The sequence below is a fragment of the Centrocercus urophasianus genome, unplaced genomic scaffold, assembly GCF_019232065.1.
Source record: "Centrocercus urophasianus isolate 14NV4802_14NV808 unplaced genomic scaffold, USGS_Curo_1.0 seq_23, whole genome shotgun sequence".
NCBI classification, from domain to species: Eukaryota; Metazoa; Chordata; class Aves; order Galliformes; family Phasianidae; genus Centrocercus; species Centrocercus urophasianus.
Genome location: NW_024884789.1, coordinates 17,817,680 through 17,831,368, shown reverse-complemented (window position 1 = coordinate 17,831,368; position 13,689 = coordinate 17,817,680). Strand labels below are relative to the sequence as shown.

General features: G+C 46.9%; 1 protein-coding gene across 1 annotated transcript in view; it reads right to left on the bottom strand.

Annotated features, from left to right (window-relative positions):
* The window catches only part of HCN4 (hyperpolarization activated cyclic nucleotide gated potassium channel 4), a 96,170-nt gene extending 86,842 nt beyond the window's left edge, over positions 1-9,328 (bottom strand). Inside the window, exon 1 of the mRNA XM_042824510.1 lies at positions 8,628-9,328. Within this exon, the coding sequence (XP_042680444.1) occupies positions 8,628-9,328 (701 nt within the window). The remainder of the gene's footprint in view (positions 1-8,627) is intronic.
* Between the last annotated feature and the right edge of the window lie 4,361 nt (positions 9,329-13,689).

The window sequence follows — 13,689 nt, the reverse complement described above, 5'->3', positions numbered from 1 at the left end:
AACCACTCAACAAGGAAAAGGGTCAGAAAAAGGTCCCTATAACAGCATCTTATTAGCCCAGCACATATCTGCTCTCTTTTCTGTATTTCTGGAGTCTTAACTGCTTTGTCTGCTGACAAAACCCAGGTTTTAGTGCTGTAGCACTGCAGAGCCACACAGAGCCAAGCTGTGTTCTCATCTGCCTTCATCACCAAGAAAATTGCCCACTTAAGCAAGGATACCTGAGCAGTCCTTACTGCTCGTCATATATAAATCAGCTTTCATTTGGAGATCCTGGAACAAACTTGCATCACTGCCTGGCCAAGAACCTTGTCTCTATTTGCAGGCTGAAAAGCAACTTGTTTTACAGCCACCACACTAAGAAATACTCAGATAATGTGGGAATGAGCGCCGTATTTCCGCTAGACAAAGAGGTTATCTAAACATTTCTGAGCAGGACTTAAATCAACTGCACTCACCGTAATAACTGCCTCCTTTATAACATGGGGCAAGTAAATCTCACTCAGATGTACACCACTCCATGCCAACAAGGCAATGATGTCACCAGCCAGACGCTGCCTGGTTTGAGAGATGGCTGGGGATACCTCACCTGCCTTGGCAGCCACAGGAACATATGAGGGACACCGAGAACCAGACAGGGAGGAGAAGAGGCCACACGGAAGTAGACCCAAGCTCTGTTGCAAACAGAGAATGGATGTGAGAGCATTCATCAGGGTTGGGGATTTTTGTAATTCTTCCATTTGGCTTGAGTTCTAGAAATGGCCTCATCTTCTGAGTTCGTGGTCAGCCTGCACCTTGCTCAGGGCACACCATGTGGCACATTGATGTGGGGTGAGAGCTTGTGCTCTGCTAAGCCTCTTCCCTGAGGAACGGCCTTTCCCTTACACTCATCAGCACCAACGTATTTTTTTACACTCTCAAACACAGAGAAGGAGTTGGCACCTTCTTTCTGAGTGACATTCATCTGTAGGGAAATTGATTTAATAGGTTGTTAGAGTGCCAATTAGAACCAACAATAACTCAATTGACCTATAACTGCCTTGGCACCAACAGAGCATTCAAAAGTAAGAGAAAGGATGAGAGCTCAGATAGTTGGTTTCAAGAGCAAACTGAGGGATTCATGGGCTTGCTAATGAGATGCTCATAACGCAGCAGAAACAAAGACAAATTTCAATGGTTTGAAGCTAAAATGACACTATGTTATCTCCAGACAGAGATCACTCTTTTATCTGTATAATAAATGGATTTCAGTGCAGCAGCAGTGACGTTAGAGCAGAAAAAAACTGAGTACAACAGAAAGCACAGTTATCTAACCAGAACATCGTACTGGAATCCCAAGTTTACCTGCTTATAATAGCACTGAAATGTCCTACACTGATTCTGTATGTGCCTACCAAAGAACACTTTTGGAAAACACATTATTCCCTCAAATAAAATCTGTTTCACACTGAACGCAGCAAAGTCTGTGCCTCTATGCAAATTCATCATTTGAAATGCGTGGCTTTGAGGATGGATGTATCTCAAGCTTGGAAAACAAAAACTGGGTAGAGTTTGTCGAAACACTGCTAGGCTGAGAGTGTTGGAGGGCAGAAAAAGGGATAAAGTGGAAGGGTCTGAAATTACTAGGCAAAATAACGCCCTGTTAAATTAGGACAGAAAGCACAGTCTGAGAAAACAGGCTATTTGAAGAGTCGTGGGATGCCAGCAACCACAAATATACAGAATGAGAGGAAATAAATGTGAGAGAGATCCATTTGAGAAAGGCATGAGGGATAAGGTCTGAGACTGGTAAGAGAACAAACTGATCTGAGATAAATGCCATTGACACTGCACTTAGTAAGGTGCCAAGGGGACAAGAGGGATTACTAAAAGCCAACGTGAGGTGCAAAAGAATGATGAAACGAAAAAATGTGTCTTAGGACCTAGGATTGGCTAAACAAGAAAGGTGGTGCAAGAAGCGTGGAAAATGCAGATGGCACTGGTGAGATGGCACAGAGGTAAAGTGAGGGGTAACAACACGTTGGAGGGAGTGGGGCAGAAGATACCGTACTGAAATACTGGGGAGAAAACAGAGAACACTTCCCCTCGAAGCCTGGAGAGTTACCCAAGAATCTGGAGCACCATCACTGTTTTGCTGTGACCGCCAGCTACAGCCATTGCTTAATTGAGAGCAGAGGGCAGTGCAGCATCTTAAAGGTCCATAGCTACCCCAAAGCACTGTTATGATTAGAATGGGGATTGATTTGCTTTTTAAAATCTTGACAATTGTACAAAAACACCATATTAAAATTAGACTGCAAGCTTAGGTTATGAAAAACAGAACGGAGCCTAATTGCACGTATGGATTACATTACAGTCACTACATGATTTAAAATAGTTCTTCCTATAGAATTCATGCTTCATTCAAGATGAGAGGAAGGGCTTGAGGCAGACCTGTGTGAGGAAGAGACTTTCTCTAGGAGCTCACTTCTTGCACAGACTGGAAGGCTTGCAGTAAAAGAGATAAGGAACTGCAGAATGAAATGTGATGGCTGAGGCAGATGAGCGCTGCCCTGGAGATTCTATCTCTGCCAAAAAGTTCCCGCAGAGGTGCAAGGGAAACAGCTCAATCCAAAACTGGAATTAGAATAATATTGTTAGGCGATGATTAAAAAGAACACTATGACACTGTTTACGGCTACATTTGGCGTTTGTGTTTTTGTTGTTTAGTGTAACAGCACACAAACTGGCAAACATCGGAGGCTTGGGAGGAAGGTGGGTGGAATTGGGATGCCTCTTTCTCAGACTGGCTGCTCACCAACCAAGTCTAAAGTACCAGTGCAAATCTGACTGTCCCGTTCCTCTTAAAGAACCAGGTACTCTTAAACAGGTTTTCATTGCCTCGGTGCCCTTGCCCTCTGGGTTGCAGTGAAGTCTGATTCCTTACTAGGCACCGCAGAGGCCGAGCTCTGAGCATAAGATACGCTGTGTAACGCTATGTACTCTGCAAAACGGGGCCTCAAACTGCCTCTACCATGTTAATGTTCTTAATCTTATTGTCTATGAGTCTCCATCACCTCACGATAAACTGGGGATGACAACACCAGTTCCCTAGCCGAGGTGTCAGGAAGCGAAATGAACATTCATTGCTGTTAGAGCTGAGTATCTTATAAGTGCCAAGAAAGCTTGTTTTTTCAGACTGGGATCTGAACAAGGTGAAATAAATATGGGAGGCTCTTACTAAAAGAGATGAGGAAAATGTGAAACAGCTTTTCACAAAGGAACAACCATCCCCTAGTGCACTGAATGAGGCAGGGGCTTCTGGGGAAGAGATAATGTGTTCATCTCTCGGCTCAGATTTGCACAAAGGACCTGAATTGAGTTTGTGCAGGAAATCTTAACCACAGCATTTCCTTAAATCTCAGTGTTTGCTTTAGCATTTATTCGTATTCCTTCACCTCATTTTCCGTACATGAACATATATGAAAATACTCTAATGTTATATAATTACAATCTTGAAACACGTTCTGGTAATGCACTGAGGTGCTGCTCCATTTACTGATGAGGCTTTCCTGTTCACAAGTGCTGCCTTTTGTAGCACCGAAGCATGTCTCATACAGATACCTACAGCCCTCACAATGATCCTCTAGCTCAGGATTTTTTATCCTCTGCCTCACAACATGGGAACCAGGGCATGAAGTCAGTGGTGACTTGCCCAAGGACACAGGAAGTACGGCTGCACTAGCTCGCTTTCCTTAGTTCGCGGTCACAAAACCATGTTTCCTCTCCTGCAGTCTGATTCACAGTCCACTGAAGACAACAGAAGTCTAAGTCACGCTGTTCAGCAGGATTTGGATTATCCCTCATATGATTCCTGCTTGAATCCTCTTGTTCTGGTCCAGCAACGATGCCCTGGGAATTGGCAAGAAATCTAGCTGCAGGATAGACAGCAAGAACTGGCTTCAGGAAAGCATCTCCCTTCTCCAGCTAGTGCTTTCCTCACAGAATTGTAAAGCAAGAAGAGAGGCAAAAATACCAGCTGCCCACCAATAAACTTGTGCCTCATTTGCACTGTTTGCTTTTTTTTCTTAATGACTGGCACAGGTTCTGCTATTAATGCCTTCCCCTCAAAGCAAAGATTTCGGCAAGTCAGACTTTCAGTGCGCAGTACATAAGTGTGACACAATAGCCAGCTTTCATTTTACTTTGCTGAGAGCAGCGGGCAAGTCACAAGATCAGAGTTTGCCATTGTGGGCATTTGACCGTGGGGAGGCACGAAGGCAGGCACACGAGCAGCACTGTGGGCAGCAGGAAAAGAAAGGAGCGTTGCTGCCAGAGTGTGGGAAGCACAACACCCAGCTAAGTGAACTGCCCCAGTCAGGGAGCACGCTGCGTGTTCACCAATTGTTTACCCTCTGAACAAAATAGCAAAGGGTTACGAATGAAAAGAGTCTCCACAGACAGAGCAGCATTCCGTGAAGCACTCTGCAAATCACTTCTGTTCAGGAGGGTAGGAGAGGGAAACTGCCACCCTTCCCTTTTTGCTCAATCCTAGCAGTGCTATTGGGGTCAGCGTTCAGTACTGTAATTAATAAATCGCACTGGCTCCCCAAGGAAGGCGGTCTGAGTGACGCTGCTTAGAGATCTAGAAAAGCAAAAAGAGGAGCGAATGGTTTTGTTCTTCAGAAATTCCCCTGCCTTCCACATTGCACCTCCACATCCATTTCTTTTGGTGCCACGGAACGCCCCCAAGACTCCCAAAGCCTCCTCTGTCAGAAGAAGCAAACGTACAAAAGGCTCTGTTTGCAGACAAATATTGCAAGTAAGGGAGAGCAGTGGAAAGAAAAATTCCAAACTAAGAAGCTGGGACCGTTATTGAGTGGAATATTTTTCATTGTTTTCAAGAAAGCAGAAGCTTCTTTTTCCTGCAAAGAAGTTAATAGATTACTGGGCAGTGAATAATGCGTAGCTCTGTTTACATCCACTGTTTGGAGCGGACTATTTTGGTCCTTAACGCAGTGTATCTGTTCTCAGGCCTTCCTAACAGCAGCACTGTTTTGCAAGCAGTTCTGGATAGTAGCTCCAACCAATATGTTTCATTGGTTAGATAGATCTTTGTTTGTCTGGAATTTTTTTATTAAACCAATTGTGCTGGATCAATGCTTCCTCTAAGCAATAAATTACAATTCTATCTACTCACTGAAAAAGCTCTCAGAGCCTCAGATCAATCTTGATCTAGGAAATAATCTTTGTCTCTGCACTGATATGAGATCAACCACAGATGCAAATAGTAACTAGCACTTCCACCTAAAGCTCAGAATAGGAACTACTATTCTTATTTTCATCACAATTGAGGAGACACCTTTTAAGTGCTTCCAGAACTAGACCACTGCATTAGTCATGAGTACTCAGGGACACTGAGTCTGGTTTTTATAAAGGTCATTCGGTGTTTTTTCCCCTCACAATGGACTAAAAGCAGAAATCAACAGAGCCTTAATCTATATTAACTTGCTTTCCTCTTTGAGGGCCATAGATTTTCCATTGGAATTGGCTGCATTAGATGCTAAAATGATAATTTAACGAGACTATGATGAAAGCCTCCGTTCTGTTCTAAAACTGCAATGCCTCTCATACAGCACAAAGGAAAATAACTCCATGAAGTCACAAGAGATACACAGAGGTAATTTCACAGCAAATCAAGCTCCACTAATTTGGGTCAGTGTTTAACTCAAAAGTTTGCCTCTTGAGCTGTTCTTAGACAGGAGCCATGAGGTCTGGAGCTCTAGTAAAATGCCTGCAGATGCTCCTCACTCTCAAAGGTGAAATTAATGTGTACAAAATCAAAGGAGACAAGACCTAAGGCTGAGTATTCAGTAAGTTGAAAATTGTGCACCAAATGCTACTGTACAGCATTACTATGCAAAGTGCAATGTAATGGAGACTCGTGCCTCTTAGAACATCCTAATGCTCCAGAATCTGCACCCATCTACAGCAGGGAGCAATCTTACATTGCACTGCGTAATGTGCAAAGCAGAAAAACAAGAGACCTTGGGATCCAGGAGATAGCTCTTGCAAATATTCTGATAACACCTGCTCTTTGGTGCAATCTGCTGCATTTCGGAGGTCAGAAATGTTATTTGTATTCATGCAAATTGTTTCCAAGGTAGGTGCTTCAGTAGCACTCAGAGGAGAGAGCACAAAACACAAACAGAAGCCAGGAAAGCTCCCACCCTTCTTCAATGCAGCCATTGTTCACAGGTCATTTTTTCTCTAAGCGACAGTCATATTTAAGAAGGTCTGCTGCAAATGACTGAGAAAAGGGGGTGCATAAAGTTCTCCTGAAAATCCACATACTGACCACACAGTAGTGCACCCAGCTCCTGGCCTCTTTGATGTCTCTCTGCATGATCAGTACCACTGCCCCATCTGACGTTGATATAGAACAGTAGGGAGAAAGCACATATTTGTGTGTGAGGCTTCCAGCAGCAATCTAGAAGAAACACAAACCAGCAAGATCCCAGCCTACCTGGACTCTGACACCAAGCCCAAAACGTCTCGCACCAGGGTACGGACATCCAACCGACTTGGCTTTCTCTGCACAGATGTAAAGCTACACTGCAGAAGATTTATTATTAACACTACCAAGCCACACATGCACACGTACCTAACTGCATGCACGCAAACATCTGTGTGGTAGCAGACTCTGTGTGATCATCTGGCTTGGCAAAATCCAGCTTGCCTGCATATTCCATTGCTTTGTGTAAGAAGAGGAGCAGCCCTACAGCGAAGCGCCTCGCAAATAAGAACGTGCCTCAGAGTTTGCTGTGCCATTTTAAGAATGAGCACTGGTTCACAAGAAACCCTCAGGAAATGAACTCTTAGGACCATGTCACCTTGGGCAAGGTGGCTACCTCTGCTAATGCTACAATCCTTCCAGTAAGTTTGACAGCCTGGTTCAATGCTGGAAACTTTAAACATGGAAGGGCATAAATCCATTATTACAGGTACATGAAAGATACACAAACTGAAGGCTACTTTTGCATGAATTCAAACATGTTCTAGGGACTACATCCAAGATTCCTTTAAGATGCAACACTCAGAGAACACTCTGATAAAATAACCCAAGAAAGCACAACAGTTTAAGTCCAGGCTTGTAGAAAATGCACAAGACCTGGAGCCAAGAGAATGAAATTGGTTTTGTTCTTGTGAAGATCAACACTCCCATATTACTCTGTGCTTGTGAGGTATCGACCAGTAAAAACAGTGAGGGAATTTTAGACTCTTTCCAATCTGGATTGGAATAAGATCGTATTAGGAGGATGTACCACGACATAGCTACAGGAAACCCCCATCTGCTCAGTCAGCTGTACACTTGGGACACTTGACTGCACTAAATTTAATCGACAGTGCAGCCTTCCAATTCATACAGCCTTCTAATAATGTTTGCTAATCCAAGCAAGTATCAAGGAATCTGTTCAGTGCCAGTCCTGGATCTTCTAAGTGTGTGAACTGCAGCTTCAATCCCGAAAGGCAGTGCCAAGTGCCTTCTGTCATTGGGCACCCAAATCCATCCTGCAACTCCTTCCTACAATTCTCATGTTAATTGTATTCTAGGGAACCATGCAGTGTTTCTTTAAGAATCCAAGAATTCAATAAAATCATGTAGTTTGATAGAAATGTGTTTGAATAATGTTCTTCTGCTGTGTGCTTTTAAATGTAAGATGTAAGCCAGCTGTAATTAAAGTTGAAGCGATAGACCTTACCCATTGATTGCACTAAGTAATTAATTATTGATTGCAGTACTTTACATACATACTGCAGAGGACAATTCACCTGTGCAGTAGACAATACTTAGATAGAAATACCTAAATGCAACCCCGTCAGCTGAATGATTGAAATACAGAAATTGGCTTCGCTGTTTACAAGTTAATTTCCTTATTAACCTTCCTGGAAATGCTGCTATCTGAGTGAAAGCAAAGCTACCCCTCTCACAAAGGCAATGTTTACCATTCCCTATCCAAATTAGTTTTGCAGACGGTTATCTGCAGATGCAAAATAGAAAACCTTTGTCTGTAAGATTCCAAAAGTCTTTAGCAATGAATGCTGCTCTTCTCTGCACACAGCAATTTCTGACAAGTGATGCTGCGGTAAGGAGCAGCACAGAACAATAGCAGCATCATTCCCTAACTCTTGGGAAGGAGAAGGGGGAGGACTCTGAGGTGTTAAAGCAGGCAAGGAAACATTACTCAGGCAGACCCTAGGGTCTGAGCTGGAGATGTGGTAGTTAAGCTGCAGACACCGTGTCTTACAGACTGTGCATCAGGTGGGAACATTCTACCCATTTACACTGGACTACGAAGAGGCTTTTCCCTACAAAAAGCTGGAGTGAGAGACATCTGTTGGTTTAAAAACACCACTGAAAATTAATTAACAGTATGAGGATACCGAAACTAAGCTCAAATAGAAATGAAACCTGCAGATTGTTTGACTGGAGTAGATCTGGAACGTGTCCTCCCACTCCTCTTACTAGGAAACTGGCAAGGAAAGTTATCTCTGGGCGTGTGCTGTGCGCAGAGGTCTGAGCTGGACAGGGAAGGGGAAGGGGCAGGCCAGGTAGTTCTGAGCGGGCCGGGAAGGGGAGATGGTACCTGAAGTCGCTGTAGGGGTGGATGATCCAGAACCCAGCAGACTTAACCCTTTCCTGCTCCCTCTCCACGGCCTTCTGGCTGCCAAACATCCTCAAGGAGAATTTGTTGACCCCCGGCTGGAGCATGGCCCCGAACTGCCTCTGCATGAACCCGGTTTGGCCCAGCCTCTGCTCCTCATCTGGGGTGATCTGGTCACACCCTCCACCTCCTTCCACTTTGATAGAGGTAGAGGAGCAAGCCCGGAGGGGCTGCTGCTGGGGCTCCGGGGGGGAAGCTGGCGGCGGGGGTGCCGGCAGTCCCTGCGTCTCCCCGCTGCCGGAGGGGCTCTTGTCCTCGCCGGGGGAGGCCGGCTCCCCTTCGCCGCCGATCAGCCTCTTCTCCTCGGCCGCGTCGTGGAGGTGCCTGCTGGTCAGCGAGGACAGGCTCCCTTTGAAGCGGCGGCAGTCCCCGTTGGTGCTGGTCTTGGCACCTTTGCTGCCCGCCTCCGTCTCTACGAAGCCGGGGTCTTCCCCTCTGCCGGGGTCTCCCCCGAGCGCCCGGGTGCTCCCAGCAGAGGGCGAAGGCAGCGGCTTGAGCCTGATGCTTTTCCTCCGGGTGTCCTTGTCGCTGTCTTCCTCTTCGTCCATGATCGACGCCTTGGGTCCTATCTGCTGGGGCAGGCTGTAGAGCCTCTTGCGCATGGAGGGGGGCAGCTTGTCCATGGCCGCTGCTGCTGCTGCTCAGGTGGAGGGAGGGACCCCGGCAGTGCGCGAGGAGCGGAGCGGCGCTGCCCCAGGCCCCTGCCCCCGGCTCAAGGGGCAGGAGGGACCAGAGACTGGCGTGTCATCTCCTTACCAGGCTGTGGCATCCACAGGCTCTGCATCAAAGCACGGGCTCCGCATCCAGAACGGAAGGAAAAAAAAAAAAAAAAAAAAGAAAAAAAAAAAAAAGGAGGGAAGGCGAAAAAGCCCCCCCCTCTCCTCCCTCGTCCCGATTTGGCTACTTGCTGCTTGCCTCCCCTTGGTGAGTGCTACTGCAATCCCTGTCTGCTCAGATCCAGCGCACCGGGCAAGAAGTCTAGAGGACAGCCGCGCACTCCTGGCTGGAAGGCGAGGCAGGGCGGCAGCGGCAGCAGCCTTGCCATGTTGGCTTCCAGATGCAAATGTGCCGTGTCTCCGGGCGGGCAGTCATCCTCCAGAAAGCCAAACGCAAGCCCGGGTACCTCAAACTCCTCAACCTGCCTGCCAGTAACACAATGAACTGCAACCTGCAGCGGCCACTGCTTGCTTACATCACTGTCATCACTTATTCCTCATGCAGCCCCTGCTCCTGGGAATATTCATGAAGCGATCCCATTCTGTGGGTTGCCATAGGAGCGACTACTGCACTCAGGCTCTGCCTACCTGAGCCAGCACCCGGGCTTCTTAAAAGGGCAACGTCTGGCTGCCGAGGCTGCGTGTGGCTGTCAGCGCTCGCCGCAGCGCAGCGCAGCGGGGCTGCACCAGGAGGGCACTGCGCTGCCCAGCAGCCCGCCGCGCCTCGGCGCTGCCTGAGCGAGAGCCCGGCTTAATGTGGTGTAACAGCGAGAACTGCGGGCAGCGCAGCGGTGGTAATTTAAAAATAGCAGCGTCGTAAAAATAAGAGGAGCGAGATTCCTTTTTCTCTTCCACGCTGACGAGCCTTTCTCCTTCTGGAGTTGCAGCTGCTTTGCCGCAGGTTTTCTCGCGAAGACACGGGGGGTTTGTGGGCAGGGGCGAATCCCAATCTAAAGGAAAAGTATCGGTTCACCTTGAAAATCGCACTCGCATGCAAAGCAGGGAGCTGGGGAACGCCCGTCTTTTCAGGCAGAAGTTTGCCTGCCGGGAAGCCCACCGTGTGTTTCACCACCCAAGGTTTAAAAGCATCTCTTCCTCCGCTGCGTGCTCTCCCGTCAGACGTGCGAAACGCTACTACTTCTCCCCTGAGGGGCTGGAGCCGTAAAAGTCATTCAAAAAGACAAGCAGCATCTCCAAGGGCTCCCGTACCGTAACGAGGGGGCCGGGCAGGGCAGGGCAGGGCCGTGCGGGATGCGAGGCGTGGGTTCTCGCACGGCACACGGGGAAGCCCACTTCGCTCGGGCACTGAGTCAGCGCTTCCTGCGCCCGGCCCCGGCCGCTCCTGCGGGCAGGGAGATCCGCTGGGAATCCTCCCTCCTGCTCCGGCGCAGCGCGTGTAGCAGAGGCCGAGGAGAATGGCTAAAAGAGGGCTTCTCCCTGCCTTTCGCCGTTTGGGAGAAAAGGAAGAAAAGACGTGGCAATCAGCCGAGCCCTGCCCTTCTTTGGGAACGGCTGTTTATTCCCTAGTGCTTAAGAAGCGTTAGATTGATAAACCGAGTCCAATTATTTCCTAATGTAAAGCCTTTGAAACCAGCGGAGTTCAATTAAGAATCCGTTTAGCCATGTAAGAGAGTGTTTGCATAGGCTCAGTAGATGCAGCTTGTTGTTTTATACATTTAAATCATAGCTCCCCGAAGAAGGAAGCCACGTGAACTTTGCAGAGAGAGAAGCACAGGCAGCGAGTGTCCACTGCAAGCAGTGAGGAAATCATCACCATCTCCCTGAGAACAGCTGTGCTTGTGCTTCCACAAGCGACCGTTCCCCCTTCCTCCCCCAGGAATACCTTGCTATCGGCCTAAGGTAACCGTGCCATTTAAAGCAGCAGGATGCTACTTAGCTCTCACTTAAGGGAACGTAGCCATCAGCAGTGACTGCGCCGTGCCCACAGGCAGCACCTGCTTCTTCATCCTTGTTTGCCTGTTCTCTCTCCAATCCTTTCTCTGAAGCATTCACCTGCTCCTCTTCTCCTATCACCTCCGAGCACAACCTGGACTGGCCGAGACTCGTTTGAAATACTCTACAGAGATGCTACCTGGTACAAGTATGACTTAATACTGTTGTTTCAATTGCAAGGTCTGCTTTTCTGGAGAAATAAATCTTGATTTTCAAATGCAGATGAGATGTTGTGAACTAAGCCAGCGATCGCATTAAAGGTCATTTTCCTCTACTTTTTCCTATTGAGGCACTAGGGATGCACTTCTGTGCCTAAGCTGCAATCAACTGCCTTCCAAAAGGATGTGTTTTGATTAATGAGGTGCATAACATCTGAAACTGATGCGGCTTCTTCAACACAGCCCTTAATGCTCCCAGAGAATGACAGAGCAATAAAGGACGTGCTCAAGGAATCAAGCTGCTCGTCCTCTTTCAGCTACACTGTTTAGCCTGCTCTCAGAAAATACCCACACTCCATTTCCTGGTCTTTCTGGGGTTATTCTCTAAGAAGTGCTGCCTTATTTGATGACACAAATAAGATTCTCTTAGAGCCCTGAGGTGGGAAGAGAACACTGCAGAGCATCCAAGCAGCAGAATGCTCCTTCATCACTTCTGCAGCTAAGAAAGAAAATGATCAGGTGCAAAGACTGAGTCAGGCTGCCTGGCACAAACTGCTGCACGATGACAGAAGCATGCAGACATCCCGGTGCTCAGACCTCTGCCTAGCACTCCCCAGGCCACTGATGTCCAGACTATACATGGGGCAGATGATTCCTAAGATACAGATAAGTTTTTAAAATCATTGCTTGGGGACCACGCTTGTTACCTTTGAAACTGTCTGTAAAACTCTTTAATATCACACTTGCTTGAAGCAATTTTTCAGCACATCATTTTAGCAACTATTATAGTCCCATTTTGAATGAAAAAATGCTTAACCTGAAATGAGAAAGTTAGTGCTGTCTCGAATCCAGACCTCATCAAACACATAACCCAAAACAAGAACGTGAATTCTCGTGTGGCTGTGTGCAAGGGCAGGTTCCTAAACATTTCTAACACTTGGCTCCAGGAGTCACAGGTACTGAACTCAGAGGAAGATTCAAAGTCCTCAAAATGTAGTGGCAATTTGGTATCCAGAGAACTTCAAAGTAATTATATTTTATTTGAGAGTCTTCCAAGAATTAAGTGCAGGAGGCTGGGAATTATCCTTGTCTAATGGTATGAAACTATCATGGCCATTATTTATTATTGACATTATGGCAATGCTTTCCACGTTAGCACACGGTCCTCTCTAGGCAGGTTTTCAGAACACTTTGGGACCAGGACTGCTCTATCTGCACTGGGACTGTTCTATCACTGGCTGCACAGTACCTTCAAAGGGGGTACAGGGAACCCACCTGCCAGGGAAAGGGAGAACACTTTCTGAGGGAAATTCTCTCTTTTTTTAACAATGTTTGTCAAATACTGCTCAAGACCTGGCGTAGATACAAAGGGAGTAGATGTGGCAGGGAGAATGCAGCAAAGCAGCCAAAGATTCACTTATTTCTTAAGGGATTTCATCACCTCTGTGCGCACCTATATGTGGTGCTACTTTAATGAAAATAGAGTGCTGCACACAAATGTGAAAAATCACATTACTAATAAGCCCAGGATTATGCAAGAACAGACTGAGAGTCACACAAACTCCCATCCTTCAGCTCAGGGTACAGGAAGCAGCAGGGCAAGCTTCCTGCACGCTGGCCTGCTAGGACAATCTTTGCTTGGGTGAGAGTTTCAGATGTCACCTGGAGCCCTTGGCTTCTCAGATGATAAAGGAGTCAATTAACGTGTGATGCAGATTGGAGGAGCTAAGCAAGTCCCTTCAAAGCTGCATATTGTTCCTAACAGGCAGGAAACTATGAAACCATGAGTTCTAACTCATGGCATTTGAAAATATGAAATACTAAACTATAGAACAGGGAAATTTTATCTCGGGCTTTTAGTGGTAGAGCCTTCACTTACTGCCCCTACGGCTTGGATCACACCAGAACAAATATTCATCACAAATACAGAAATCTTACCTCCCTCTTGCCCCTGTTACTGACACAGATGTGCTGTCACCCTTGGATTGTTGAAATTCAACCAGTGCTTCCTTTATTGTTCTATCGATAGGAACGGCAAGCGAGAAGCTGGAACAAATGCTGAAACCTATTTAAGGCACAGAGAAGAAGGCACCTGAGCATCTAGTCACAATAAGGAAAGTGCTGAGCAGTGAGAAGTGAGATACATGCCAGAACGGC